The 25,275-nt window shown below is 34.5% G+C and overlaps 2 protein-coding genes across 10 annotated transcripts; one reads left to right on the forward strand and one right to left on the reverse strand.

The window, feature by feature from the left end:
- Window positions 1-415: 415 nt before the first annotated feature.
- Window positions 416-16,658, reverse strand: LOC119633212 (ras-related protein Rab-5B). Of its 9 annotated transcripts, XM_038026631.1 has the most exons (7): window positions 16,426-16,658; window positions 3,241-3,322; window positions 3,081-3,135; window positions 2,702-3,014; window positions 2,503-2,623; window positions 2,256-2,424; window positions 416-532 (listed from the first exon to the last, which is right to left on the reverse strand). In XM_038026631.1, exons 4-7 carry the CDS (start codon window positions 2,974-2,976, stop codon window positions 429-431), a joined length of 669 nt encoding a protein of 222 aa, XP_037882559.1. In that variant the 5' UTR covers window positions 2,977-3,014; window positions 3,081-3,135; window positions 3,241-3,322; window positions 16,426-16,658; the 3' UTR covers window positions 416-428. The 9 variants fall into 9 exon arrangements, with proteins under 9 accessions (XP_037882559.1, XP_037882557.1, XP_037882558.1 ...); XM_038026629.1 differs by having other exon boundaries at window positions 3,081-3,322; XM_038026630.1 differs by having other exon boundaries at window positions 2,702-3,135; window positions 16,426-16,657.
- A 3,816-nt stretch (window positions 16,659-20,474) lies between these two features.
- LOC119632975 (EF-hand domain-containing family member B-like) lies at window positions 20,475-22,083 on the forward strand. The gene is made up of 3 exons (XM_038026146.1): window positions 20,475-20,989; window positions 21,056-21,229; window positions 21,303-22,083. The coding sequence occupies exons 1-3, from the start codon at window positions 20,475-20,477 to the stop codon at window positions 22,081-22,083; spliced, it is 1,470 nt and encodes a 489-aa protein (XP_037882074.1).
- Window positions 22,084-25,275: the final 3,192 nt, after the last annotated feature.

The following is a 25,275-nucleotide window of genomic DNA, read 5'->3' on the forward strand; positions in this document are numbered from 1 at the left end:
GAAATGTTTCGAGTTTTCTTCTTTTTGTTTCTGCTTTGTTTTTTTTTTTTCTTTTAGTTAGTGTTTGCCTTATGTATGTTTGTAATGTTGTCTTGAAGAACTTTCAAAATCTGTTTTTTTTTTCGTTTTTTAACGTTTATTTTTCTAAACCACATGCACATCCAATAATACACTATTTTTTTTTTTTTTTTACCATTCATCATCATCTTGGTAATTACGATAATTGTTCTTTTTAGTTATGTTTTAATTTAAATTTTTAAATATTTATTTTTTTTATTTATAATTATCAGTGTAATAAATTTTTCAAATCTCTCATTGAAAATTTTATTTTCTATAAGTGAAAAGAGTAACAAAGAAGAAAAGAATATATTAATTTAATTTGTTATTTTATTTACACATACAAGGACATACGAACCTACAAAAGGACATCACTTGCAGCAATTGTTCGTCTGTCGATTATTTTCATTTTCATTTAGCCTTCGTCCAGCTTGGGCCTGGTTATTGGCTCCATCATTTTTCGGTAATTTCTTAGCTGTAACAGGAAAGATTTGGAAGCGTTAACAAAAAGCAGGCTTTAAAATGAAAGTTAACTAACGACAAGCAATAATTTGCAGCAAGCATCAAAAACGCTTTTGTCAAACCAAAAGTCGATTCCACTTAACAATTCCCCAAACAACAATTGTGTTAACTTACCATAACTTCGGCTACCCTATATCCTAGCAGCTCAATTTTTTATTCACTTTTCTTCCTTCCGTCCCTCCGTTCAAGCTTAGAAAGTACAACTTGTCTAATAGAGCGGAGGAGTCAACATTTCGCAAGCAATATAATTTCGTAAGAGTAACAGAATCATTTTAACTATTTAATTTGTTACTACTGACTGTTTGATGTGAACTCACTAACGTTCGCAAAAAAAAAAAAAAATCACTTCTCTTTATGAATCAGAATTCGACACATTAGGCTTTCTTTTGGGCCAATAAAACAGCATTCTACTGATAACCTTTCAACTTAGCATTCGACTTTCCTTCTTATTATAGTCACCACCGAAAGCAGCTTCGTAGGCCCTATATAGTATTCAAAGTGAGCCAAATCGGTTGAAAAACACATCTGCAGTACTATGTAAGCTGAAGGACAAAATGCAAATTTGAATTTTCGTTCATTACCTTCAAACTATAGGCAGGTAAAACTATACAAATTTGCGCTTGTATTCTATGAGCTATCCCGCACGTAAATGGTACACACCTGTCCTATCTTATAGGTATCAAATTTTCGTTTTTTTTTTTTATCAAAATCTTTGTAGTACTCAAAACGCGAACCTTCAGCGATAGCGTAAAGTATATATAACCTTGACCACCTAAGCATGCCCATCTCTTTACCTGTCCACCTGCCAAAACATTGCAAATACATGCAGGCAGATTGGTATTGATAATGAGCCCAACCACCAACAGTGCAGCATTTTCTAAAAATAACTCTGCTTTTCGGAATTTTTCACCCATTAAATATAAACTGCAAAAGATAAACATATAAAAATTTCGACATTTACCCAAGGAAAATAGGGAAATCCAGTCAGATCCCATTATATTAAAAGAATATGGAAATATAGTTTTTGTCTTTCTGGGTTTTTTTTAGGAAAAAAAGGAGACTGCAGACGAATATAATTTTCTTAGTTATCTATTTTCTCTTTCTCAGTGTCTTTGACATTGCACTGCAAAGTTTAACCTTTCCATAACCCGTTCTTGCAACCTAACGGTACTCTCTGCCAACAGAAATTTTTATACTCCGCACTACTTGCGTTGCAAGGACATACTAACTTTTATTATACTGATATATTATGAAATTTGTTACGCTGGCACACGTGTAAACGCTATTGAAAATGTTTCGGATCGGAGCACTTTTTCTGTTTTTTGTTATGTTAACGAATTTCTACCTGATATAAAGAAAGTTTCAATGGCAGTTTACTTTGCACTAAGACTAGTGTGAGGAAAAAATATATACAATCCCGCTAAATTTGGAAAATTTGATAGGTTAGCTCTAAGACAGATTTCGATGTGTATTCCGAACGAGATTTATATCTGAATATAAAATTCCATTCGGGTTTGTGACCCCAAATTTCGACATTAAGATTATTGAAAAATATGCCGTTACGAACATCATAGAATTGATAAGGCAATTCTTTATGAAGAATTCCTAAGTTTGTAGGAAAGGAAAGAGTTTCCTAAAACGTTAATTAAGAAATAAAATATTTTTGCTTTACTAACCAATAGCTAAGAAAATATCGTTGACATTCATGCCGGTTTTTGCCGATGTTTCCATAAATAGCAATCCATTCTCCTCGGCATATTGTTTAGCTTCTTCATACTCTACGACCCGTATATTTGATAAATCCGCTTTGTTACCAGCCAATGCAATTACAATGTTAGGAGATGCCTGTTGTCGAACGAAAAGGCGTAAATAACAACAATTTGCAAAGAAAATGAAGAATCTTTGATTTAATTAATCACTCACTTGCTTATGAAGTTCTTTAACCCAAGTTGTTGCACGTTGAAAACTGTCTTGATTTTGTATATCGTAAACAACGATGGCCGCTTGCGCTCCTCTATAATACATAGGTGCCAAGCTGTGATATCTGTGTGTGATTACAAATGTAAAAAACGTTAGAGAGCCAAATCTTTGGGCATTATTTAGATGGACAATATGATTTTACCTTTCCTGGCCTGCAGTATCCCATATTTCGAATTTAACCACTGTGTCCTCTATGCAAATGGTTTGTGTTAGGAATGCAGCTCCTATCGTACTCTCTTGGTATTCGTGGAATTGGCCTTTCACGAAACGCAGCACTAAAGATGACTTGCCCACAGCCGATTCACCCAAAAGTACCAGCTTAAATTGGCAACTTTTATTCTGAGATGTGCCATTTGGCCGCTGAGCTGTACCTCCGCCAGAACCGGTGCTCGAACGTGGTGTCGTTGTGGTTGCCATTTTTCTTTTACTATGTGATGTTCACTTTATGTGTCGTTCTTGCTTAAGCAATTGTTATTTACTTGTTATTATTTTGCAAACAATTCAATTTGAAACTTTATTACTTGCTTTTTAAATACAGTGTCTAACTGTAACTGTATGTACGTCTAAATATGTTTACTTTATTGTATAGGAAAAAGTATATTGCGAATAGGGTTTGGTAGAATATCAACGAAACAAAAACAAATTTTAAAGGAGAAAAAAAGCAAATGAATGTTTCTTTACTTTCTCTTTTTTCTAAATACGACAATCTCTAGCTGTTTGGCCTATTTAAGGACGGTCTGCAGAAATTAGAAGATGAGATTATCTGCAAGAAAACAAAAAGAAAACAGAAAATAATATATTACATAATTATAAATAATCTCCATTTATGTTCCATTCAACAATATGCAGAGAGTATGCTACAACTTTTAGTCATTGCATCAAATCCTTGGGCTTAAAACTACAGTGACCTCCACCATAACTAGTTCTTAGTGATGCGCACACACTTTGCAGCAGAAGCAATTATCGTAAATACAAAAAAAAAAAAAAAAAAAAAAAAAAAATTGATTCTCTTCTAAGCTATGATCAGCCAATGGCTGGTATATTACGGCCGTGTCGAAGTTACAAAATTTGAAACAAGCTTGGAGTTTAATAGTAAACTGTACGCAATCCTTTTATTAATCAATGGAGACGACTAAAATCTAATACATCACTCAAGAAGTTCGTAGGAAGACATAGAAGAACAACCAATTCTTTTTTTGACCGATTTTGGAACAACACCTTTTAACATGATTTTGTTGTTGTAGCACAAAAATTTCAAAAGAAATTTCTTTTAAATTCTAAATTTGATATTGTTAATGACTTGATCTACAGCGATTTTTTTTTCACTGTTTTTCACAACGCATTTTGCATTAGAATGTTCAATTCGTAGAAAGCAATAAACGGTTTCGATAAACGTTGATGTTCATTTGTTGACGGTCCAGTCCGTCATAAACGTGCACGCTTGTTATCAAGTAGCCATGAATAGTTGCGGCATTGATTTTTGTTCCTAATCTTAAATTAATTTAAATTTTCAGCGCAAATTAATTTTAATTCTTTTTTTGGTATAAAAATGCTTTTGTTTTATAAATATGTTATATGAACTCTGTAACTTTTTTTACACGCTTTTTTGAGAATATATTTAGAATTTTTTTATCTTGCACAATGTCTCAAAGTTGTGGACCATATCCCCAAATTTACCACATTTCGCAACTATTTTTTCGTACAATTTTTTTTGCACGCTTTTTCTAGAGACGCATCGACCATACAAAACAAGACTTGGATGTATATGTCGCTAAATATTACAAACTCTCACAGATTGTTTGCAGTTGGTTTAGTGCCACGACGAAAAATTTAGGCTTGACATGTAGTCAGACACTAAAATAATCGTAACTTGTAAACTAATGGTTAGAATATCATGGGATTTCGCCGCATTCCGATTGAAGATTGATACTATTTGGAAATCTTATGGATTTGGCAATACACATACTTATACACGCTTATGATGTGTATTAAATGACACTACTGAAAAGTGTAGAAGTGTACTTTTTTCTTAAGTATTCTTCGTCTGTAGGAATCACTTTTGTGTACTTCAAATCTATCGATCCTTATTAAAAAACTTCGTGAACATCTCAAGTCACCGCATGCCCTTGAAGCTCTTTCAATATGAGAGCAAAAGTCGGAATCCAATCGATTTTATGTTTTTGAAAAGATACCCATTCGCAGCTTCACAACGAGGACTAATCGTTAAAATGACAAGCAAAAAATTGGGGTATACCGTATATTGATTAGCTGTGCGGGTCACAAAATCGAAAACAAATTCCTGAAATTGAATCTTTTTTTAAACAGACTACGCTTGAAGTAGACATATTCAGTCATTTATTTCTTAAAATACTAGTCCAGTCTTCTTATGTCCATACAGGACACCCCAGAGAAAACTTTCTTCCAAAACTTGTCTAATTTTGGCTATACAACTGTTGGCCTTCATCCCTTTGTTTACCGAAAAATTATTCGCATGTATAGTCGAATACGTAAGAACCGAGGGCAGCAACTCAGAAAGTGTGGTAGGGTTGAACTTTGGTCGTACCTATAGTGAATGCCTAGTCATGCCCAGCATCATCATTTACCTACTGAGCACACATCGACTACACTGCGACCACTTCTGCTAGCTATTTCCTTTTCTTCACTTTTCTCCGACCGTCACTGTTTTGCAAGTATAGAGGGCATCATCTCTGCAATGCACTTGCAATGTGTTCCAAATCAATGATTGATAAAGTGTTCTCTAATTCATCCGTTTTCGTCAGACTTCCATTTAATGTCATTCATATGGAACGTCTATACCAGGCGTACATCTCTTCGGCATGCTGGCCAAAGTGGTAATGTCAAGATAATAGACCTTACGACAGAAGAACCAAACATTAAGTTTTTTTCCTGTCTATCTTTCCTACCAATAAGTATAGTCGTATAAAAGTTCATTCGCGAGTTCATCTTGGCAGTTATACAATTAAAGACACTGGTGCGGCTTTCTTTACGGCAATATAAGATCACGTATTTGCATGAATTTTTATTATATTTAATTATTATTTATGTCTATATTACTAAGCCTGGCATATACATATTTGTATTTTTTTATTTAAATAAATGCGAGCAAATTTGGTGGTCAATGACTTGTGAAGATATGAGATTTGGAAATCGTAATACTTTATTATAAATACGTAGCAGAATTCTCAAAAAAAAAAAAGAAGCAAACAGCTTAATAAAATGTATGTCGTTACTGCTTATCTTTATAAATGAGCGAAGTACGCAAAAGCAAGATTAATAGAAAACACCCCTCATTATTTTGTGCTGCTACAATGCCGATTTAAGCTGTTAATGATAAAAGGCGATAAAATTTGAAACAAACGAAAAAACGATAACTCAAAGGAATAACAAAAATTTTTATATCACACACATATCACATATATATATTTTTATATATATACATATGCATACATATATATATATATATATATATATATATAAATATATGTATGCATATGTATATACATATAAATATATATATTTATTTATGCATGTATACAATCAAGGCTCGTATAACCCTACTTTTTATAATAAATAGCGAAGATGGGAACCGCTCTGGCATTATATATTCTGAATTTACTTTATTCTATGTTCCTCTCTGAACGTGGTTTACGCAGACGATAATTCCTGAGTTGAATTAATTCTGAGTTTCACAGAACACGATTTCCACATAACGCAGTAGAAATTAGTCGCGCTACAGGAGACTTTATTGTACATTAAAAAAGTTGTGCACGCGCATATATATTTCGCGTAAATTTTCAACGGCCGTGAGCAACCGATCCACTAAATATGACCGCATCGATCTGAATAAGCAGTCCTCAGTTCCTCAGTCTGAAAATTATTTCCTTGGTCCTATTAAATTTTTATATATATATTTTTTTTGAGAAAACCACTTATTATTCAAATCCTGTAAAAACTGGATCTTCGGATAATCTAAGCGACTCGTACAATACGCGCTTGCAAAAGATGGAAAGAATCTACCGCATTAGGGCGGATCTACCGTACTGATTGTCGCATGAAATATCTCCCATTATAAAATCTGCCATCAATGCCTGTGCACCGTTTAAGACGAAAGTCTGATAATGGTTTACTCGACGCGTGGCCATCAACTTTACATCAAAGTTCTTGTGACGTGTATTTTCCAGTAATTTAAAGGTTGTGATATATTAGATTCAGAATATTGCATTAATCTGGAATACATACACACTCCCACTCCTGAATCCTTGAGCACGTACCATACTGGCTTCCCGTAAATTTTAATAATTGACAACAAAAATTAAGACGAAGCGAAAATAACGTATTTCCGCAAAAGCATCGCAACTTTCTTTCTTCTCAAGTTTCTTTGCATGTTTACATTTATCACATTTTGCCATTTACGAATTAAATACGCACAAAGAAAACGTTTGCACTGCCTTTTGCAATTTCTTTTAAAATCCGCGATACTATACTTATCGTACGTATATACATTTTTAACGATTACCTGCGTCAGTTTAATGCAAGCGTTGCGTGATATTTGAAATGATATTTCAAAAATAAAAACACCCGTTACATTTCCTAATTATTACCTTCTGTTTGGAGCCATTTTCTTCAATTCTTTTTTAAATATGACCGATCAATTATGGGATGCCACCCATATGGGCAGAATGACGGAGTAAAACGGATTGAAAGTGATCGTAGCGTAGTGGGTAAGTGTTACGCCTTTACTTGCGCTAGATAAGAAGAATTTAGGACCGAAGATTCTTGAGCGAAATTTTTGTTTAACTTTTGTTAATCACTCCATATAGAAGGTAAGGTGAACGAGTTGTATATCGTATACAACGCAAACATCTTATGCATACTTCAGTACGTATTTTTAAAAATCTTAAGTATTGACAGCTAATCTATCAACATAGTTCTTCTAGTGCATATACAAAACAACAGTGAACCACGGCCCACCATCAAATATCCTACTCCACCCTACGTGATATGAGAAGTGATCGAAAATATGGTTTGATCCGAACCATTTCCACAAAAGTTCGTCGGTGGGCCAAAACACGCCTGTGATCAAAATATCTCGAAAATTTCGACTTCCATTTGAACGTAAGGAAAAGGGCGGACGGACACACCTAAACCGATTCAGAAAAGTAATTCCAACCCATCGGTATAATAAAAGGTGGGTCTACCTAAACTTCTTCTGGTTGGTGCCTACAACCGCACATAATATATCCTTATAAATAAAATCCACAAAAAATTGTGTACGAGTTCTCTATGTCGCTCGACTTTTATCACGAAGAAATCCTAAGAAAAGATAATATTGAACTTTTGAATTTTCATATTACTGGGAGGGAGTGGCCAACATTTTTTTTTATTTGTTAACGTCCTGTGAGGAATTTTCTTTCTTTATTGTACCTTATAAGTAACGAGTTTTCCCGTCTTTTTTTTCATTCAGGGGATGTTGCCTATTCGCGTACCACAGCGAAGATCAGAAGGGAGTGAAGAAGATAAAAGAAATAGAAGCGGATGACCGCAGCTTACTGGGTTTGTGCTGAGTCGGTAAAGGTTATGCTTCTAGCGACGGAGCATTTACTATAGTTGGGACCAAAGTAAACGCCACCGCACTGAGATTTGAACCCGCCAACAAGGACTTGGTCATCGGATCAGCCTTTACGTTTTAATGATCTCTTCATCCTACACGCCAACACGTCCTGTATATTTGTCAAATTTGAAGCTGCTAACTTAATGTTTCCTACTGATAGAATGTTTACCGCGGAACTTTTATATTGGCAGTTAGGCGGACATCCCTAAAACGTTACGGATTTGATACTGATCACGTATATATATATATATATATATATGTACTTTGTAGTTTCCCTCTGAATGATGCAAACGTTTTGACAAATTAAACATACTCATAACATCTGGGCGTTGGGCACAAATATAAAAATAAACTTTTATTTCTAATAGAAGCGCTGATAAGAGGTAAGAGTATGCGAAACAATATATTGCGTTTTTAATAAGAGCAAGAGTACGTTCACTAACTTTTGGACAATGGCATAGTTAATGTGACCTTTGTATGTGGTTTTGTTGTTTTGGCTTAATTTTTTGACCACGATCCGAAGTACATTTTTTCTTGCAATTACAAGTTCATTCCCAGAAAAAGATGAAACTGTTTGGAATTTTCTACTATTTGATTGCTCTCTTCTTTATCTCGGGACATGGCCGTTAAGCGCCGAGATTGGGATTGAGCGGGAATGACTATGTGGAACGGCAGCTTTTGATCACACATTATATGGAACTGATGGCCGATCGAGAAAATTACGTGAAAGCTTAACGCAACTCCAAAAATGCGATGCAAATTTCAAAATAAAAACTCTTATCAATTGGAAATTGTTAACAATATATCTAAGCCGCCAAAGTTGAAGTGTGAGCTTGAGTATGAACGACTAATTCCAGCGATAAGTCATATTTCGGTTTCGTACTTCAGTTTTGTACTTTTGGAACTAGAAGCAAGAGTAAGTAGTTAATTTGATCCACAAATATGCAATGATCCAAAATACATATATTGTATCGAATCTTTAACTATGAGTTATAGATCTGCATGTCCGAGTTTGAGTGTAAATATTTTATCTTAATAAAACAAAAATTAATGTTTTACTTTTATTATAACAATTACAACAGATAAACAGCGCTTTTTCAAGGATCGACCAGCGCTGAAACCTCTTAATTGGGTAAGAAGTTCAGAGCAAAGGATGTATTGGACGTATTCACTCTATTAGCCAATGTAGTTGGCAAGAAATTAATTTGACCCTTATATTATTAGAGCTCTAATATATTAAGGACAAAGAATGTAAAATACAATCCAAGAATATTTGTAGGAGAACTGGAAGTATTAAGAAGGAGGGATTACCGCTACCTAAGTACGTAAGTACCTCAGCGCGGTGGAACATACTTTAGTTGGTCGCGTGTGCTTGTCTATACGGCACAAAGATACATACACACATATACATACGCAGGTGGACAAACAAATAGGTGCGAGGGGTATTTTTCAGTTCCATGCCACATGGGAAACTGTAAGAGATGTCGTGTGCCGAGGAAAATATGCCACTGATATGAAAATTGCCAAAACTTTCATCTAATTTGGTGAAAGCGTGGTTCCGGGACAATATCTCGGACGTCATTGAATGGCCAAGTCAGTATCGCGACCTCAGCCCTATTGAGAACTTATGGGGAGAGCTAAAACCTCAAGCTTCCTGCACCAATAGGAAAGAAATGTGGAGATATGATCGAAAAGTGTGATATGGCACAATATCCTAGGGGAGACCTGCTGTAAATTAATTTCATCTACGCCTAAAGAATCGAAAGTGTTCTTAAAAATAATGGCGGTGATATCGGTTGTTGACTGCATTGATTTCTATAAAAATAGTTAGTTTTAATTAAAGAATGTTGAAAATGGAGAAGAATACTCCCCACCAACGTAAAACCACGAACATATGTAGATATAGTGAGTAACCATTTCCACGTCCCATGTCAGTCTTTCCAGTTGGTCAATTGGTGAAACCTTAGTTATGGCCGCTCGCGATTCCCTTTAGCAAAACGGTTTGCTATTCAATTTCTTCTCTTTATGACCGCCAACGAATATTGAAAGATGAACGGAGAATCAGCTCTTTCCTACCTTCATAATTAGCGGGAAAGAGAAGCGATAAAGAATTTTTGAACATAAAAAATCGAACTTTCTTCTTATATTTAAAGCCACAACGCGACCTTGAAATTTCCTTGCAAAAAATTTGCAATTAAAACAAATGAGCGGCAGCGTGACATCATTCGAACAGATAAAAATGGAGGAGCAAGGAAAATCTAACAAACACAAATTATATTTAATTGCCATGTGATAAGTAAAATTAAATAAACGAAAATTCATAAGCAATTTTAATAAGCGAAAAGAGATATAAAAAACCAAAAAATAAGAAGCCTTAAAGAGAAACCCGGATACTCTTCTTCCCCGCTGACATTAATTCAGAATCAAAAATATATCGTGACCAGAATGAAGTTTGACATACATTTGCACCGAATTTTCCAACAATATAAACTACAATTGTATCGAACAGTTTTATGTCCATTACAATGAGAAATCACGTTTTAAGAGGTAGAGCTCTGTGCCAGCCTAAAAATCAGGAGACCTATTTTTTTAGTTGGAAGCAGTGGTTTGCAAATTATGTAAAAAGATATTGAAGCATCAGGAAGGAAAATTATTTTACAAAATTGTTAAAACATGGCAATGCCGAAAACACTCTCGTGAGTCATCTGCGACCCATGCATTTTTTGTGCAAATTTGAATCAAAAAAAACTAGAAAATCTCTTAATTTCTCTATTCCCTCTATCTATTATTCTACTAGAAGTAGAAGCACGTAAGATTTTTTAGAAATGTTGATTTTTGTTGAAGTGGCAAGTGTTTTAGTGAAAAAGGAAATTTTCAACCAAAAAAAAAAAGGCCTTTTTATTAATAAAAAAAACTTTTTATTATTACAATTATTTGTTTAGACCAAAGAATTAAATTCTAGGATGAGCACTAGCAACTAAGACTATAGGCTCTTCTTTTTTTAAAGGTAGGGTAGATGATGAGTCCAGTCACTTTTTGATATCAAGTTCTCTATTTTCTATTCTTTAAGAAGTCCGTAGGGTTAGATTGTACAAAGACGGATCTTCGAATATTAGAAAGGTTTTGCCGTGTGCAAAGTATATGTTTAAACGTAAGAGAAAATGGCAGATCAGATATGTAGAATTCTTAAGAATCCATTGGTGAGTTGCAACGGTATAGCCAACGCGGACTTTTGCATACGTTTCGATCTGGATTTACCCGACGTTAATCAAATGTTTAAATTAACTTATTAAAATAATATTATGTATATCTCTGGAAAATGTTGTTCAAAAATCATATTTCGAAAAAGACGCTTATTGAGTTTGATGTATACATCTACTGACCCATTTATTAAAACATATTAAATTTTTTATCTTTAAAAACTTTGCCACGCCAACAATTGCCTTTTCGTGTCATTCTTAACTATATAAGCTAATCGAAGAAAAGAAAACAAAAATGAACTGTAAACGGACTGACAGACGACCTAAGTAATAATAAATTGGAGCAAACCAAGTGGCAAATGTTGTAAATATAATAATGAATAACAACTGAATCGAAATTAAGACTTCTTAGCACGTGAGAGAGGAAAATTGCTTTGCAACGATGAAATTTACTTAAAAACACAATATTCCTATCATAATTTCCATTGCGTGGAACGCAATACATATATTCTTTGTGTATTACTTGATAACGTTACATTGAATTAACGCGGAGAGGTTTGCCGTAATGTTTACTTATTGATCACACACTTGCTGTTTTCATTGATCGCACACTTGAGCGGTCTGCTATTTTACAATGAAACCAAATAGGCTAAATATTTGCTTTGTGTTTTAAATCACAAACTCCGTATGTCAAATTGAAGAAAAACTTGCATAAAACTTACTTGCGGAAATATTTGTATCAAAAACACAAGCGCATTAACGGTAGGAATAGTTCAACCAATCACACGAACTCTGGTCAATCATTGGACTTCTTAAAATTTAGGAGCTAATGCTTAAAACTGATGGAATGGGGCTTCCCCATGCGACTGTTTTGAGAAAAGCTCCATTTTCTCCATCCGCTTTTGATTAAAGGCAGCCACAACATTGCACCGATCGATTTAGAATCACTTTCTGATCGATTCGCCGTGTTTGTTTGTGTTCGGACTTCGATTCGCAATTTTTTAGATATTTTGAAGAGATAAGATAGTTCGATGAAATCGGGTACATCGATGTGCCTTTGCTCCAGGACGAACACTATTGAGAATGATTCGGATCGGATCACTTTTTCGACCACTTCGTATATAACAACTTATTTTGAAAAGTTATTATGTGAATAACTGTATTCAGCGAGGTGGATTAAGGTATTTAATGGTGGGTCTTGTCCCGCAATAGTGCTTTTATTGGTTTCGCAATCATTGGCAGCACACGACTTTCGATTTTATTAAACGAAGAAACAATCCAAACTTTGTGCGGGGCATCACTGAACAACAATAACTTGTAAATTAGCGGTCAGGATATCATCAAATTTTGACATATTTCGTTTGAAGGTACATCCTATACGAAAATAGTATGGTTTCGACAATAATCATCCAACATCTGTATGTCATTCTACGAACTTATTGAGTGATATGTTAATTTAAAATTTTAGCATATTTTCAAATAGCGCAGGGCAACTTAATTTCCATCTAATGAGTTTTTTACATACACGTTTACCATATGAATAAAAGCTAGAATAAACATAACTTAGTTAACATCAAAATGGAATAATTAAAAAAAAAACAGCACGATTTTACAGCGCTTTTAATAAAGTGAGAAAGTTGATATGTCTCCCATTGATAGCTTCAATTGAAGGCCAATATCTCATAACACTCCCGCTAATACCTTTAAAAATTATTGCAAATTACACCTGTCATTTGCTTTACGAGCTACTCTCGCTTTTCGCTCTCAAGTGGTTTGCAGGATGAAAAACATCAAAAAATATTGCTTTCGCTATTTCTGCTTATGATTATCTTTGTAGCACTTACTAGTGATAAATAATGTTTGTGCCAATTTTTTTTAATGGAAAGCGACACCTTCTTATATCTACAACATAGATTTTTTAATGTTACATTTTTCATTTTTTAAACTAACTGGATATTCATTTTTATATATTTACATGATTAAACTGTTATTTTTATGTTTAATGAAATAAGTTACTCTATTTGATATATCATTGAATTTACAATTACTTAGAAAAGCAGATAGATGTTTGTGTTCATTTATAAGTCTTTATACTTGTTATCTGGACACGCAACCCACTTGATTCGGTCCACTCAATCTCAACACAAAAAAAATAAAAAATTTTTATCCACAAAAATTTTCGATTTACATGGTTTACATGAGAAACCTATCGCCCATGTGAAAAATTCTGCCAAATTTACCCAACACTGTTCACATGCAAATGTACATGTGTGTGACTTTAACTACACTTGACACATTCAGAACTGGAAACAGCAATTCATTTTAGTCTTTGAGAGAATGGGTAGAAATTAATAACACACAGAGCTCTCTCATTAAAATATATAAATACTGCACCAACTTGTGATCATTGTTTGTGGAGATATGCATATAAGTTCATTAAAAGCATATTATAATAATACGAAAGACGCAAAAACTTTCACCTTTTGCTATCTGTGCTTATCACCTGTATGTGCTTACATATATATACATGTATTTTTTAGATTTACAATTTTGCTTTTATAACACTTTTACGAAAATATTGGAAATCATTGTTTATTTCACGGAAAAAAAAACAAATAAAATCAGCTGACAACACTCAACCCACGACAAAACGTCAAAACGATGCGTCATCTATTGTACTAAGTAATGCAAACAAAGCCAAATTCATATAACATGGAAAAAAGGGAAAACGAAAAAATGAAAACAAGAAAAATTTGTGACTTGTTTTTAGAGTTGCCAGGTATTAATTAACAATAAGTAGAGAAAGATGAAAATTACGTTATGAACAAAATGGCGCCTCTCGTCTCATCAAGCCTTCGGACATTGTCAAGGCTTTCACTAGATCAGAATACGACTTCTAAATTTTTCATTTTACAAAGACACTTGTGTTTAGATTATTATTTGAAAGGAGGTCTTTTGCATATTTGCCGTACAATGCACAGGGAATGTGCTGTTTACGTGGTAAATATATTCGTAAGAAATAAATGCAAACTTAAAATATATTATATATTTAGTTATTTTAGAGATGGATGAAAATAATTATCTCACTTGCGCTAATTAATTTCTTTAAACTGCTATGACGTCATAATTAAAATTGGATTTTGTAAAACAATATTATGCAAGGGTTAAATCGGAGATAGTAAATTGATTTTTAATATAAAGCCTATAAGCCAGGAGGAAGTAGAATGGTAAAGCTGCCAAATGCTGTTTCATTTTGACTCACAAGCCGACTGTGCTCCTTTCCTCCTGTGAGATTGCCACCGTATGATATGTTTAATTTTTATGCCTGGGCGAGATGTTTCTTATTTCTTCTCACCAATTTATAGAAAGCAATATTGAATTAAATTTACATTTGTCGATTGTACGTCCTTTAGATAAAAAATTCATTGTTTTTTTTGAACAATCACTTTCCTTTAAAGAAAAAGTTTGGAAACCAAAACGTACAGACATGGTATATTATTGCAATTGTGCAATAATTATTAAACTAAACAAGAACACAATATAAATATGAATTCCAAAACGGAATGCAAAAAAAATGCCGGATAATGAAACATTGCTTAGAAATGATAAGCGGCTTGGTTTTAAACGCGAATTGGTTTAGAGAATAAAATACAAATAACAGAAATAACAGAATCAAAGGTCGTTTCGCTACGTTCATCTGTACTACTCGTTTACTATGAAAAAGATTTCAACTCTTGAAATTACTTTAATTCCAATCCCATTACCCGAACGTATATCAGGGGATTTTTACAACATTACAAATTTGAATCTACCCAACTTTTGCGCCAAACTTTCAGGAGCGACAGGTCACTGTGTTAAAATATATCTAAAACGGATCAGGATGTTAACCAATGATAGCAAAGACGCCGACGATGTTTGTCTAGGTTTCGAAATATGCTTAATTTCCTTTTAGTAGTATTAATGTTTATGAAATATTTGATAACATGGTAACGACTTATCAACTAACAAAAGCAATTCTACAAAGGAAGTAACGAAGGGAAAAGGCAACAAGTGAAGGAATTTGGCAGCATTTTTTAGCCAAAATAGAAAATCGAGAGGACGAGCTACCGAAGAGAGTGAGTATAATAGGAAAAAAAGGAAAAAACTTATTCTTTGAAAAAAAATTTTGAGTAATCATTTAAAATAAATAAAGACCTTTCATAAACACCTATTCTTCGTATGTCTGATTGAACGCGACATCAAGTTCAACAAATTCCGTTGTTTCATTCATAAGTTCAGCCTAATTACTTTCACAACTTAGGTACAAAGTCACAAATTCAATTAATGCCATACAGATGCCACAATTTATCAGCAAAAATTTTGTTTTCACGTTAGTTTACATTCAAAACTACACAACATTTTACCTTAAAACACAAGTCAACAGTTAGGAATATGCGAAGTATTGTTTAACTTTTGAAACAAAAATTAATTAATTTTTTTCCTTTCTGTAATTAAAATGCACTTTTTCTCACGCACGCACGCACACACATAACACTACAAAAAAAAGTCTGAGCTAGAAACCAACCTCCATCACTGTAGACAAATTGAGATGGCAATTTGGTAACACTTGTTCTTTTTTGGCCACTAGCATGCACATGCCGTCCTTGTTTAGCGAAAGGAATTAACAAACGCACCCAATATTTTTTTTTCTTTTAATGTATTCAATTAAAATGCACACAATGAATGAGAGAATATGCGAACTCTCAATATAACTTATTTACTCTGACTGCTTTGTCTGCCGATGAGACGATTATTTTAATGTTTGCTTGGCATAATACAAAAACACGACGAGTAAGGGATAATTAGAAACTATTGAGCACATTGGAATTCTTTCTCATCATGTCATTTAAGAGGGGGTATCCGCACATCAATTGTGATGACAAAAGCAATAGCATAAAATTTGTTTAACCGTCTTATCTTAAAAAAGAAGAGTCGCACAAAAGCAACGAACTACACAATAAATTTATCCACTACACATTTGCCTAGATTATTCACCTTTTTGGATGCGTTTTACTTGGTAATCACTTATTGCGTAGTGCCTCTCTTTATACGAGTTAACAATATCCGCTCGCAAGGTTTTTTAAAACTTTTCCTCACGTAAAGAAAACCAACTTGCTTAGTTAGCTTTTCAGTTTTTCTTGTTTTTTTTTTCTCTCCCTTTTTTGTTAATGTTATGCACAAACGAAAACTTTACGCAGCGAAAAATTTTGCAATTTTGTTCAATCAAGAAAAACGACTAGTAACCAGCCTTGCCGTAACTAAAAATTTTAGCTTAATGCTTCGTAGAAAAATGCTGCCAGATTACTCTAAATAATGACAGTTTGTTATAAACTATTCTTTTTAATATAATTATCACATATTACTATGCTGATTTGCAAACCAACTTAAATTATTTGCATTCCTTCATACACTGAAAAGTAAATAGATTATATATGGATTTGTATGATATATTAGTCTGCGGACCACATGTACATAAAACTCGTAGTATAAATGTTATTGTGTAAATTATGGCAAGTTCTTACTTTGCGGAGTTGCATATGCCAATACTGTTCCAGTCCTACGTCGCTTGTGCGGTTGTTGAATCCGCCATTGTTGCTAGCAAATATAGCATTCTGTTTCAGGGACTATTGAAAACTAACTATATTGCACAAGCGCAACGGGTTTCTATAATTGCTTTGAACAGTTGGAAATTCAAATTCAATTCCTTTCACTGCACTGCTCTGCAAAATCATTTACATTCCTTATTTTCTTTAGTTTCCAATTCAATGTTATCAAGTGAACTTATCAAGCACCTTGATTCGTGTACATTCAACAGATGTTTTTGTTTCGAACTCGTACACCACCCATTGGTTTGTAAACATTGCTTGATGGTTTCAAGTACGAGCTAATTAATTTAATGTGTAATAAATGTAATGTAATGTTATTTTTGTAGACTGCTCAAATTCTGAAATGAAAAATGCTGAAGGTTGGTTAAGGCAGTAAGGACCACAAGTCTGCGAAAAATACGGGTCAGAATAAGCAGCGTCTTTTGCATGGATCGGGGGAATGATGTTGTACAATTCACTTCAATGCTGTTATCATTTCCTGAACGGTTATTGCACGTAGTATTGCCATTGTAACACAGCAGCCAAGACTATTTTGTAGCGTTCCAAAGTAATTGTGTCCTTGGCTTGGAGCAGGTCTTATTATCCTACACTTACCATACCCACATAGAGAAGTGTCATGAATATTCGTGTTTAACGTCGCAGGCATCGTGTCCATTTTTAATCATTCGTTAACTGGTCTTCGATTGTTTTTACTATTTTCAATAATTTTGAAATTTCTATTACCGAACAATGCCATCCAATGTACGTCCATACGCCTGCCCGTCTGCCTATTTAATGCCTATGGTGAGCATTCCTCCTGTCGCAGAAAAGAATGCACTTTTTACGCAAGTTGGTATTGAAACTTTGGCAAACACGTCAAAAGACAAGCCCGCAGTACAACATAACCTGAAAGCATCTCTGTTTTCAAAGATAAGAAAAATTTAGAGTTAAATTAGAGATAATTTCTTTGGATTTTATAGTTTTATTTATTTGATTGTTTACTCTCTTCCTTTCATTTAATTGCATTTACATTACGGTATCACAAATATTCCATTGTTTATTTACTGGGTATTGCGACAGCACTCACAAAATCTGAAAGCGATAACTCAGGGAAAAGATTCTAGAATTGCCGGACCAAACGTTACTCGAAAGATAGTAGGATTTTATCGCCCCAACTTTGTTCCCTGCCAAATACATTGTTGTTGTATTCGCAGCAATTTCGTACAATTTACGAATAGTAAATGCTTGACTTAAAAAAAAAGTGATATTCGGATTCAACACAAACATCGATTTTTAACTATTATTATGGATATTTCACATAAATGTCGTATCAGAATCAGTAATCAATCTATTTAGTATTTATCTACCTAGTATCTATCTATCAAATATCTCAGTGGAAGAAGCCAACGAACTATTGAAACCGGAAAGCAAGTTCATGTTACGTAGAGCTTTCCACTTATATTAACTTCGTTGGAAACAAATTTTTGCGTTCACAATATTTCATTCATTTTTTAAAATAAACAGAGTTTATATAATGACTTTTCATAAAAAAAGGACATTATATTGGAACCGGTCGAAGAAGTGGTCCTATCCAAATTATTCTCGTTAGGCTTTGCCCTCCGGCTACAACACGCCAATGTATCAAATTTCATCAAACAATTCGAATTGTAGGGTTAGATAAAATCTATTTGAGTTTATATCTGGCGGTCCCGTGTCCATTATGCCTTATGGTTGTCTATAATGTAGTAATTTTGGAAAAGATCACTCACTGGAAAAAGATTGGGAACTACTAAAGGAAAATGTCAATTGTTTGCAATTTTTTTGTTTTTAGTTTTTGTTTTTTGTTTTTTTTTATTTCTTTATTGAATATAGAGGAAACAAAAGCACATACGGTATCCGTAATATCCGCGATAACCAGGTTTAGCAAAAACACTGAGAAGACACGAGCTAAATACACAAACTGACTGAAACAATTAAAAAATCGCAGACGAAAAGAAAACCCGCACTACTCAGAACACAAGTCGACTACGAATGATATCTGTTGTAATTTGTGAGTATTGAGCAAGAAAAAAACATTTAGACCCCTTTGAAAAATAGAGTCCTCACTTCACGTTATACTGTATCCGTGTCCTTCGATCGGTTTGGCCCATTTGCAGTAATAAGAAGCTCCAATGTTTCTTGAAGTTTATAGCTTCAATTTTGCGGCCAGAGTAGTATTTACAATAGATATTACACAGACGGACAGAGGGACATGCTCAAATCGATTTAGAAATTGATGCTGATTAAAATTATATATATACTTTTTAGGATGTCTAAAGCTATCTTCTCGGCGTTGCAAACGTTGCGACAAATGAATACACACGACACTCTACGGTGATGGATATGGTTTTGATGGTGTAGCTCGGGTAAAATTGGACAAATATGTCTCCAAGAGAGCTGTTCTAGGTTTTGGAATTGAAGTTGATCAAATGTCACCTAAAAAATGCCACTAAATAAGATTTGTTTTAGACCTTTTATTACATCAAAGGATTCAGTATCACTTTAAGAATCGATCTAAGCTTGTCTGTCGATCTTGCTATCTGGACGTTCAGCTTTCTTGAGTTCAATCTAGAGGTCGCACAGTTTTGAAAATATTTCTATAAAATTTGTTAAATTCTATGTCCAAGGACGAACACTACAGCAAATGGTTCGGATCGGATCACTTTTTCGACCACTTCTCATATAACATATAAGTTTTGGAAAATTTTAAGTTAAATGGTGCGGACTGTGGCCTACTAAACTTTTTTGTTCACATCTGGTGCACACACGTTGACCGCATCAAAGCGCAGATTTTGCTTGATGAGTACACGGTTCGAAAGCAATTAACTCGTTACCTCGCCAGCTCTATTCTTTGCAAATGTATCAAAACATTAATGAAAATTTGCCATGTACTAGAAGTGTGGCATCCGCACCTAAATAAAGGTTTGAGGTTTCAATAATGACTGAGATCGTCGTATTGGAAGGGATTTAAGTAAATATTGTGAGTTACTTATCAACATATATGTAAGTAGCAAACTTGAGATTCGTAGAACGATATATTCAAACGCGTTCCGTGGGTTAGCTATTATGTTAATTACTTTTTCCATTTAATCTCCGATAGTGTTAAACGATTCGGGGAATATAAGGGACGTCTCAGAAGCGTTAGGAGATAAAGTTCCAGTTTCAGCTTCATTCCGACCTCTGTTCGTTTACCAACTTCTGTTTCGACTGGTGTGTTCCCCTCACTTGTATTCAGCTTGACAATATTTCACGGAAAGTAGACAGTAGCAGCTTACAGTTCACACATTTTACTTGATAAACGTCGTTTGTATTCAAATAAAAAAGGGAACTTTATTTTATATGTGTAGATTTTTTCCTATTTTAGAAGGTCTTAGAAAACTTACCCATAGTTTATTTTAAAAAGAACACTTTTTTATTATCATGGCTTATAAGGGAAAATATATAGATCGCAGTCCCAATATTAGCGCAGAAGGCAAAGTTTTCGGGCCTAATGAGTTTGTAGCCGATTCAATGAAATTTTATTCAGATGACGAGATGGTCGCATCTATAATGCGAAGTAAATGTGCAGATGCGAAAATTAAGCGAAATCTTTCGAGTATTGCGTTTCTGCCATGTTTTTCGGAGGATTCAATGAAGTACATATTAAGTCCCGAGGTGAGGAAAACGCGTTGGACGATCTTCCGAGAAAAGTTTATGGAGGAAAATTTTTTTAAAAAACATGAACTTGGTAAACCAATTTCGGCAAATTCAAAACCAAAGGAGTTCACCAACGAGAATCGTACGTATGGTATGAAGACGCCACGTTCAGAGAACATATTGGATCTGATATTGCCCAAGAGGACGGCGGACCAGGTGAATCGTGAATACATCGACTTCCACGATAAATACGTGATCTCCCACAATCATTATTTACCCTCAGAACAAGTTAATAGACGGTAAGCTTTTCTTTTTCAATTGTGTTATAAAACGATTTAATTTATGTGGGCTCGTGTGTGCACAAGTTATGGGAAAAATTTTGATAAACGTTCCACGTTTGGTGTTCCTTATAATGCGGATATTGCGGGTAGAATGGTTAAGAAGTGCTTGCAACACTCCACGAACGGGGAGATGGTTAGTAGGGCACATAAAAAATTTCTAAATCGCACCCACCCCCAACTGGGACAACGGTTGAATAGGTACGAATTTTTTTTTTTTTGTTTTCAAAATCTTTCATTTTTCGCTTTGCATTGTTTCTTTGCTTATTTATAGATACGAACTTGAAATAGATCCTAACGTAACATTGGGCAAACCTTGTTTATTAGATCATTGTGACGCTCGAGACTTACTTGAAGATATTAGCCCTTGTCACGAAGTGGGTACATACACAGCTATTGCTTATGTCCATACAGTGCGTCACAATCTGTTCAAACGCGACGATTTCCAAATGCAAGATTTGAAGTCGTATTTTCGCTTATACGACAACAACAATACAGGTTACCTAAGTTTTCACGATATCGTGAGTGCAATGGGCGATTTGCTAATACACGTAAATAGGGACAAATTACGTCTGGCAGCTTCAGTTTTCAATATGTTTGTCGATGAGGGTTTGCCAACCGAACGTATCGATATAGAGAGGTTTTGGAGAATGCTACACATTCAGTACCCCCTGCCACATGTCGACTCTATTAGATCGGATATGCATAATAAAGAGACCACGTATCGATTATTTGTGAAGGACCGTGAAAAATCGATAGAACCGCTTCTTGTACCTCTTCAGCTTAAGCCAAATGATGACTCGCGAACTGGAGTTGGTGATTTAATTTCACCCGGAATTCCATTACAATTTGGTTTGGGTCCCAGCGATTTTGAAACACTGCGCTCAAAAGAGCAGTTGCGGCAAATTTTCAAACGTGTACTAGTCGATAATTTTGAAACGATCTGGAAGGTAACGCGAACGAAACTAAAGAGGGATGAGAATTGCAAAATCTCAATAAATGAATTGCGTAAAACTATTGACGAACAAGCGACCTCAAGCATCTATCAGGATTAGATTGCAAAAGGCTAGGCATACAACTAATAGCTCGCAACGTTGTTGGACAAGACAAGGAATTAAGGCAGGACAACCTTTCATGGTGGTGAACGATCAATATGCGTACGTTCGCTTGTTCGGGTTCATTCCACGTCGTCAAATCAAATTAGCTTTCTTTTGGACCAGGGTCGCGCTAAATATAATGGTTTTATAAGCCACAAAGGGGACAGAAACTTTCGGGTTTCCTCATTAAATGCTCCATTTTCGTGAAAGCTGATGTAAAACATTTGAATCGGTTTCTATACAGCGCGATGAATTATTCGCTTGTGATTTGTTGAATTTTAAAATAAGAAGAAAAACAAGAACGCGCGAATTATGTTCATGAAGTGGAGAATCAAAATTTTCCTGAAAGCATTTTGAAAGGAGATTTTTTTTTAAATTCACTTGGGTAAAAAGGGGGTATACGAGCCACACATTCCACGCATTATAGTATGTAATATGAAATGGTCATGCTTGAACCAGCCGTTAGCGTTATTACAAATACATCTCGTAGTATATTTTTGAAACCGAATATGGAAACTTTATCCACTAATGATGCTGCAGTTCCTGATTGAATTTAACAAGAGATATGGAATAAATATAGAATAAAATTTACGCCTTTTTATGGCCTAATAAGTGATCTCTTGAAACAAGTGTTGTCCATTGAATGAGTATTAATTTAAAGACATTTTATTCAGGTACTGTTCATTTGTTGATACTGTTTTTCACATTTTTCTGGAAACGTAACACCCACTTTTTTGTCGAGATTCAAGTTTTTCGAAGCTATTCAGAAAAAAGTTAATTTTGTAGTACCGTATTGACAGTGGAAGAACTACGCAAATCGATTGAAACGAGTGGCGATCAATACCAACAATTCTATTGAATAAAGCGGTGGAGAGAACAGTATATTACAGTAGTACTAATCTTCAACCATACTAATGTTGAACATACGGATATTGCAACATATTATTATTATTGAATGCCGAAGAACCACTTTATCGCACCTTTTACAACATACACACACGCGTCTAGCAACATGAACTTGGTGACATATGGCTTTGCGATAGTTGTTGACAACTGAATTGGAATGGAGGAAGCAGTAGTCTATTCATTCGCGTTATCGGGGAGATATTATATTTATGTAGGATTTATGATTGTTTTAAAAGAAATATGAAACATAAGCCGCGGGTTATAGTAGTGTGTCTATTATTCTTTCCTCACTGTCTAGCAACACTTTCCTTACCGTTATATGGTTACATCATTAAAACATTCGTATCTGCAATAGCAAATTGGAAGAGGACCCCTTCTTTTTGATGCCCAATCGATTCATGGAAACAATTTACAATTTCACGACAGCACCATCAAGAGTCCAGCCGCCTTTAATTCTAAAACACAATTTAATGAATATATTTCAACTTTAAAATAAATGGTCCTTATTGCTTGTTTTTCATTTCTTTCAAAATAAGGCGTGGTATAAACACAAACTGCAAATCAAGTAATATAAAAAAATGTACATTAGCCCCATACAAGAACTTATCTTGTAAAGTCTTTGTATGACGCCAGCATTAAGCGAAGTGGTCATTTAATGGTGGGCTGTGTCGCACTATGGTGCTACCGAGAAATCGGTCATAAATGGAATCGCAACCATGCCGGCATTTATCGATCTCCAAACGGATCCGCCGCTGGTTCGTAAAGCTGGGAGATGCAAGCCTTCAAATACGATTCGGTAGCTAGGAAAGCTTTCTATTCGGTCTAATCTCCAGAGCAAACAACTAATCCCAAAAACTAAAGATGCCTTGGTTGCGTATTATTACCCCGACAATCAGTCCTAAGTCGTCCGTCAAATCCTGTGTTTCTCATAAAATAATTCTTATACCCTCCCTTTTTGTCATCTTTTTTGTCGCCAAATTTTGCAGTATTTCTAGTTACCTTTGAAAACATATGAAATCAAAGGAAGGTTTAGCGAATTCAAAAGAAAACATGAATTTGTTTACAAATCGAAGAAAGGTGTAGCGAATTCAAAAGAAAACATATATGCTAGTTGTGTACATGCTTTTTTTTGTCTGGTAAACGTAATTATTATTATTATTATTATTTTTTCTAGTTTCTAACGACTGTCTAATGAAATCATTAAGCATTCATAGAGTTATCTAAAAAAGACCAAAATTCCTCAATCAGTATATAGTAAATGGGTAATGTATTGCACAACGAAAAGAACAACTTCTTACGTTTGCGTAAATTTACCAGCATGCTATTGGACAAGGATAAAGTGATTATCTCGTTCAGGTCTGACACTACTTCTGCGTCGGCGCGTGTCAGAACTCATGCATTATGAACACAAGTCGGAAGTTCATTAAAACTCAGGCAAACGAAAGGCGGCCTCGTGGATAACCTCGGAGAATATCGGACGATGTGGAAATGTATCGAGAAAAGGCAGAGTTGAACAATAAGATAAGATTTAAACAAAAAGACTCTATTTATTCATCCATTTTTCAATTAATTCAAATACATAAACATTAGCTAAAGTAGGCTATTTATTAACGATTACACAAACGACAATAATTCAACATATTCAACATGATAACATCACAAGGCTTAGCCAAATGTAATTATATCTATATTCATAAATTCATATATCAATTAAAATGTAATTCAAAATACTTGAGCACCTTTTTGGCTCTTTGCACCGCGTTTTCAAACGTCACTAAATCAATGCTTACTAGTTTTCATGCTGAACACATTTTTATTAATAGTTATCGTATCGTTCTGACACTGGCAATTTGCAAGCCTTTAGAGCCTAAGTTTTTAGTCAAATATATGAATTAGGTTATGAATCTTATTTAAATTGATGCTAAGAATCTTAAGTGGAGTAAACAATTCGTAGTTGTTTTTACATTGGCTAAGCTTTATCAGCTGCTAGCTTCTACAAGATCGAACAGGACCATGTCAATTCAACATAAGAGCGTTAGCTCAGAGATTTAATTTAAGCAAGTTTATAAGCTATCGTGATAGAAACACAATCCCTCTTGAAGCTGCTTTTTCTTGATTTTTCGAGTCCCAAAGTGGCATTGTCGCACATTGGTATAATGGGTTATTCAACGCACCCAAAACTATATGCCGATTAATGGTCAATCGAGACCTCACCTCACCTGGATCATCAAGTTTTTGTGTAGT

This window comes from Glossina fuscipes, unplaced genomic scaffold (genome assembly GCF_014805625.2).
Source record: "Glossina fuscipes isolate IAEA_lab_2018 unplaced genomic scaffold, Yale_Gfus_2 2, whole genome shotgun sequence".
Lineage (NCBI taxonomy): Eukaryota > Metazoa > Arthropoda > Insecta > Diptera > Glossinidae > Glossina > Glossina fuscipes.

What these genes read in the sequence shown, in the direction of transcription:
- LOC119633212 (XM_038026631.1), bottom strand. Translation starts at nt 2,976, where the DNA reads ATGGCAACCACAACGACACCACGTTCGAGCACCGGTTCTGGCGGAGGT. An exon ending in GATACTGCAGGCCAGGAAAG is followed by an intron (nt 2,624 to 2,701) that starts GTAAAATCATAT and finishes AATCACACACAG; the next exon opens with ATATCACAGCTTGGCACCTA. An exon ending in TTAAAGAACTTCATAAGCAA is followed by an intron (nt 2,425 to 2,502) that starts GTGAGTGATTAA and finishes GTTCGACAACAG; the next exon opens with GCATCTCCTAACATTGTAAT.
- LOC119632975 (XM_038026146.1), top strand. Translation starts at nt 20,475, where the DNA reads ATGGCTTATAAGGGAAAATATATAGATCGCAGTCCCAATATTAGCGCA. An exon ending in TCAGAACAAGTTAATAGACG is followed by an intron (nt 20,990 to 21,055) that starts GTAAGCTTTTCT and finishes TGTGTGCACAAG; the next exon opens with TTATGGGAAAAATTTTGATA. An exon ending in CTGGGACAACGGTTGAATAG is followed by an intron (nt 21,230 to 21,302) that starts GTACGAATTTTT and finishes GCTTATTTATAG; the next exon opens with ATACGAACTTGAAATAGATC.